At 40.4% G+C, this 6,457-nt stretch overlaps 1 protein-coding gene across 5 annotated transcripts in view; it reads left to right on the top strand.

Moving 5' to 3' along the window:
* fhod3b (formin homology 2 domain containing 3b) overlaps positions 1–6,457 on the top strand; it is a gene marked incomplete in the record, with an annotated part of 124,575 nt that overhangs the window by 115,047 nt on the left and 3,071 nt on the right. For all 5 annotated transcript variants that reach the window (XM_014008730.1, XM_014008729.1, XM_014008728.1 and 2 more), the window contains 4 exon segments: positions 468–629; positions 720–910; positions 1,593–1,785; positions 5,419–5,602. In XM_014008730.1, coding sequence (XP_013864184.1) covers positions 468–629; positions 720–910; positions 1,593–1,785; positions 5,419–5,602 — 730 coding nt within the window.

Here is a 6,457-nt window from a genome sequence, read left to right as displayed (position 1 = left end):
GTGTGTGTGTGTGTGTGTGTGTGTGTGTGTGTGTGTATGAGCCTGGAATCAGAAAGCAAACATTGAAAAAAGGCGGAAACACAAGTCATCAACATCAAAACAAGCGGTTACTGTAAATACTTGCTGCTTTTATATTTTGCAGTAAGCTGTTTAAAGCTGGCAAACGATCAAGGCAGATCTTGTTAGGATGGTTGTTCATGATGAATTCTGACCTGTTTGGCTTTACTCCGCTCAGAAGAACAATCAGTGAAGCTTGAGTAAATCAGTTTTCGATAACAACAGTTTAATGAACCTAGATATCCGGTCGGCTCACTTCATTGAGTTGGTTTTTATTTTTTTCGAACCGTGCCAGAAAGAAACTCTGCTGCGATTTGTTGTTGAAGCAAAAGTTCCACATTTGTGATTCCACTGAGCTGTTCCTGTCCACATTCTCTCCATGTTCCTGTGTTTTTTTTATGGACCTGCAGGCCAAAGGCTTCGAGTTGAGTTATTTGGAGAAAGTCCCAGAGGTGAAGGACACGGTTCACAAGCAGTCACTGCTGCATCACGCCTGCTCCATCGTGGTCGAGAAGTTTCCAGACAGCTCAGATCTCTACTCTGAGATCGGAGCCATCACACGCTTGGCCAAGGTTCATTTAACATCTCCGTCGGTTTTTTTATTCATCTGCGTTAACAACATAAAGGGACGAGTTTTCATCAGTTTGTGGTTTTGTTCTCAGGTGGATTTTGACCAGCTTCAGGACAACCTGGCCCAGATGGAGCGAAGGTGCAAAGCATCGTGGGATCACCTGAAAGTCATTGCAAAACATGAGATGAAACCAGCGTTGAAGCAAAAGATGTCCGACTTCCTCAAAGACTGTGCCGAGAGAATCATAATTCTCAAAATCGTACATCGTAGGATCCTCAACAGGTTTGTTAAAGTGTCACTAACCCTCCTGTGAAAGCGTAACCCCGCCCCCAGGCAAATATAGAAAATTTTCAACAAAGTGGGAATTGACTCRGCCCCCGTGAGCAAAAGGTGTGAATCAGGGCCCCGATGATACCAACACAAAGAGGGAAAGAGGGACAAAAAAACAAGGGGACGTCGAACCCCTGCTTCCATTCACTACATTCACATAACACGACACAGGTCAGGTGATGGGGCACATGACCCTCTATGAAAAATAGAGCCAATAAAGCTTATTGTTAGTCGATGGCCCTCTTTTGCATGTGACTAACCTGTTTGTCCATGTGGAGGCAGTGCTTATAAGGCTGAGTTCACCTGAAACTCATCAGACTGAAGAAATCTCTTGGAGGAGAGACGAAACGTTTCACTAAAGAAGAACTCATCCAGAGGACCTACTYATTTTTTCTTTTTGATAAAGCTAATACCATTAAGGCCCAATTTAGACAGTTTATCTTAAAAAAAAGTTGATTTGGGGTTTAGTTACTCTTTAAAGTTCAGATTCATTCACAAATTCTTCCATTTTAATGCACGTTTGTATACTTAATGTAATATTTGGTATAAATACACAAATGTCAGTGTGTACTCACATAAGTGAAGATTATTCTTGTATAGCCGTACATTAATTGTATACTCTTCACATCTGCAGGTTTCATGCCTTTCTGTTGTTCCTCGGCCATCCGATATACGCGGCCCGCGAGGTCAGCATTCATCGCTTCAGTAAAATCCTGAGCGAGTTTGCCCTGGAGTATCGCACGACGAGGGAGCGCGTGCTGCAGCAGAAACAGAAGAGGGCCAACCACAGAGAGAGGAACAAGACCAGGGGCAAAATGATAACAGATGTAAGTGCTCCTCAGCGCACACACTTCCTTCATTTTCTAATCATCCTCTTTGTTTAGTTTGTACTCTCTCCTTTCTGTGGAGCGATATTAACAATCCCCTGACAGCGCTTCTATTAATCTGGGGGCCGTTTCTAATGACATCAGCAGAGTTCCTGTGYGTTCACATGTATAAGTTACTGTAACAACAATCAGGGAGTTGTCGTGTGTTCCAGTCTGGAGCTGCGAGCGGGCTGAGAACGGCCAGAGCAAACATTTTGGTGTGTGATTAAAATCCCAAGAACCCCCCGGAGAGTCGGCCGCTCAGAGAAGCCTCCGCCGTCGGCCCCCGACAGGACCCCCTCTCTCTTCAAAACGGACCCCAATTCGATCTCTGTGTGAAAATTCAAACCTCTGGAGGTCCCCGAAGGAGAACCAACGGGTGCACACCTCAGAGACGCTCCTGCAGTCAGATACTGTAGTTTCACACAGAGATGTTCATGAGTCTGCAGTGTTTGTTTTGTGGCGCAGAGGAGTCGAAATGTCACGAGCAAGTTGGCGTTTAAGGAAATAGTTTGACGTTTAGAGCACAGCTTTCTTTTACTGGGCTGTGATTAGTAGGCCAGCAGTATTCATGAGGGAGCGTTCACGCTCAAACAGTTTATTGGTCACGAACGCTCAGACTTCAGTGAAACTTCAGCTGAAATTTGACATTTCTCACTCTTTTAAGGTCATTTTTTTCACCTATTAAGTTTCCCAAACGTGGCCATTCAGTGAAATTGGGCCTGAACTGTTTTTATACAGAAGTAAACATTGATGTGCAATAAATCGGCCAAAAGCTCTGCTCTTTGTTAGAAGTTTTGTGGAAAAAGAAAAGTAGAAACAGGAAACAAAATTTAACTGAAAGATTTTGTCGTCTTAAACTTGTTTGTTTTATTTGAGAAAACTGGAAGGTCCACTGATTTTATGTTAACTTTAAAAAAAGATTGATAAATGTATGTCATTGTTTTAAACATTARCACGGTTTCTAAAATGTATTTTTACAGTAATGACACAAATTTCTGTCAATACTTTAACTTAGGCTAACAACATGACAACCTAAAACTCACCAAGTTTATGGTTATTATTGCCTGGTTGATAAAATCTATTTTGTTGCTCTGATATTATTCAGCTGTTTTTGGATATCTATTAAGAAATTCATACTTTTTTCTCAAAAATCAAATCACCCTTCAAGAAAACTACAGTTAATTTATTGAAAATACCAATAGATCAGCAGACCCACTTATTTATTTAATTTCATTAAGAGGGAAAGTACGATTTGAAATGTCCTGATGCATCTCAGTAATCCAGGTAAAAAATCAAAAAGAAAAAAAATTGTATAGGTCTTCTGGACGGGTTCTTCTCTAATGAAACGTTTCGTCTCTCCTCCAAGAGACTTCTTCAGTCTGAGAGTTTCAGGCTAAATTCAGGCTTTTAAGTCCTGCCTCCATGTGACTGATACTCACATCACACGGCTATCGTTGACACCTAATTAACACCTTTAACAGGGGTGGAGTGATACTGGCAATAGCAGCACTGTAGGAGGGGGACAACTGAAAACGGAGGCCTCCACCTCTGTTTAATGATGGACGGTCTTTCTTCACAAAAATGGCTTCTTTTACTCCTCTCTCAAACCAACGTTCCTCTCTATCAAGAATGAGAACATCCTCATCTCTGAAAGAGTGACCGCTGGCCTGTAAATGAGTGAAAACTGCAGAGTTCTGGCCATTAGAKGTAGCTCGTCTGTGTTGGGACATTCTTTTGAACAGTGGCTGCTTTGTTTCCCCGATGTATAACTGGTCGCAGTCCTCCTGGCACTTAACAGCATATACAATATTGCTCTGTTTGTGCCGGGGCACCGGATCTTTAGGGTGAACCAGCCTTTGCCATAATGTGTTTTGGGGTCTGAAAGCCACTGGGACATCATGTTTAGAAAATAAACGTCTCAGTTTCTCCGAAACACCCGCAACATACGGAATAACCACTGGTTTGGGTCTGGGTTTGGGGTCTTCATTTTCACCTGAAGGTTGCATGGAATCCTGTCTGTGTTTCCTGTCTGCTTTCAGGAAAGCCCAGTCAGGATAACCACACTGCTCCAGGGCCTGTCGTGTGTGTGATTTCTCTTTCTGCCTGGCTCCTGGGTTTGTAGGGACACTGTCTGCTCTGTGGACTAGAGTCCTGATCACTCCTAACTTGTGTTCCAATGGGTGGTGGGAGTCAAAACAACAAATATTGGTCTGTGTGGGTGGGCTTACGATATACGCCAGTTTCCAACCGTCCTCCATCCAAAACCGAGACATCGCAATCCAGGAACGCCAACCTGCCATTTTTTACATCCTCTCATGTGAACTTAATATATTCATCCACAGAGTTGATGTGATCAGTGAAATGTTGGACTTCCTGGGCTTTAATTTTAACCCAGGTGTCGTCAACATATCTGAACCAATGGCTCAGTGGCACCCCTGAAAAGGACATCAAGGCTCTCTTTTCCACTTCCTCCATGTACAGGTTTRCAACAATAGGAGAAACTGGGGATCCCATAGCACACCCATGTTTCTGCCTATAATATTGCCCCCCGTACGTGAAGTAGGTTGACTCCAGACCTTTTTGTCATTTTTTTACTATTTGAAATGTTTGTTAACCCTAAAATTCGAATGAATTTGAGAGAGAGATGTACTTCAGTTCAAGGAATAAAGTTGTTGAACAACTTGGCTAGTGATTATAAAAATGCTGGTTCTATTAGTTTATGTGGAAGATTGGTAAAATCTGACTTGTTGACAAAATATGAAAACTTATAATAAGCATTCATATAAGCTGTGGTTTGAATAATTTCATTTTAATTTCTTTTTCTTTTCTTTTGTGTGAATTTATGTGTGAATTCTTTATTTATGTATATGAATGTAGGGGTGTATATAATTTATATATTTTCTTGTTAAATGGGGGCAGACGTTATAAGATTTTTTTCTTCTTTCTACTCATCATTTTCATTGTAATGATATCGTGTTTGTATTATGTTTGAATTTTGTTTTGTTTTAATTGAATGAAATAAATTAATAAATTAAAAATGTAATTARTTAAATTATTTCATCAATCTGTTGTTTTCTGTTTTGACTTTTACAGAAAGACTTAAAACAGGCCTGGGATCATTTTTACAATCTAGCGTCACCTTTAACAATAAAGTCGAGCTGATCTTCAGAAATGTAGCTGCAGAAATCAAAGATCATCTTCTGCACACCCACAGGATTTTATTTGACCTTTTTGTCATTTTTGTTCCTGTAGAGCGAAGATGATGATGATGATAATAGTGAGGTAGGGGGTGTGTGTCGGATCTCCTGACTAACAGATATGATGTAATGGTGAAAATAACTGCATTGACGAGGCTGAAGGYGCAGAGGGAGGAAGAGGAGGCTGCATGTTGTGTGAATCTAACCTTGGAGACGTTACAGACGACTCCTGGTAGAAACGGAGCCTGGCATGCAGCAACAGTCATGAGTTTGAAGAGATAACATCTTTGTGTGTCTCAGATTGTTTGAAACGACTTAACTGCTCTGATTTTACAGCTAATCCAATCCTCCGTCCTGTTATTCTGTTTCTGCCCCCCCCCGGCCCCCCCTGCAGAGTGGTAAATTTGGCRGTGCCACCTCAGACGCACAGGAGAGCCAGCCTCAGGGGATCCAGTCTGCTGARGCTGCGGCTGAACACGAGAACATGAAGGCTGTGTTGAAAAGCAGCCCGCAGGAAGACAGCRGCACGTCCACAGTGCCAGGCCTCCGAACCCGGACCAGAGCCGGCGCCATCAGGGGTCAGTGTCATGATGTCTATGATGTCATCAAATATTCAGGACACTGACATTTTAGAAATCTACTCTAACTGAGAGCAGGGGTCTCAGAATAAATGTGACCCATCACATCAGAGGATTGAGTCAAGTTTAGTCAAAACGATCAAAGCACATTTTCAGATTCATGACTTTTTAAGCTACATTTTGATACCTGGATCATCCTTATCATTAGCTATAGCAGAAACATGACCTGATTTGTCTTATTAATCCTGTTAATACATTAATATTTGGTCAGAATCCTATTTTTATCTTATCTTATTCTGATGAGGATTTTTTTTTTTGTCATTTTAACAAGGAAACCTAAAATTTTATAAGGATAATAAGATTTACCAGCTGGAAAGAAATAAAAGCTTTGCTAGCTCACAGGGAAAATATCAAAAATTTAAAGCATTTTTGCTGYTTTTTTGTTTGTTTTGTTTTTTTGTTAATGTAAGGTAAATTTTATTTATATAGTACATTTCAGCAGCAAGGCTATACAAAGTGCTTACTGAACAGAAAAATGCTTCAAAAACATCTTTAGGATTATATTTCAGACAGCTCATTTAATGATAATGATATTTTGACAAAATGCAATTATTGCAAATTATATTAAAAACACTACCTGCCTATGCCTCTAAACTTAATTCTCGGTTTGATGTGATCGGTCACAAATATATTCGTATCACGTTATATGGATTGTCTGTAAAAAAAAAAACTGCTTCAAGTTTATTTCTGAACCTGATTGTACGAAAAACGTTTATTTTTGTTTAAGTTGTTTATTCATTTCATTTAAAACCCAAAATTATATACACATTAAAAACAAGATGTGCACAACATATA

This window comes from Austrofundulus limnaeus, unplaced genomic scaffold (genome assembly GCF_001266775.1).
Source record: "Austrofundulus limnaeus strain Quisiro unplaced genomic scaffold, Austrofundulus_limnaeus-1.0 Scaffold52, whole genome shotgun sequence".
Classification (NCBI taxonomy): Eukaryota; Metazoa; Chordata; class Actinopteri; order Cyprinodontiformes; family Rivulidae; genus Austrofundulus; species Austrofundulus limnaeus.
This window is presented reverse-complemented; position numbering and strand designations above follow the sequence as displayed.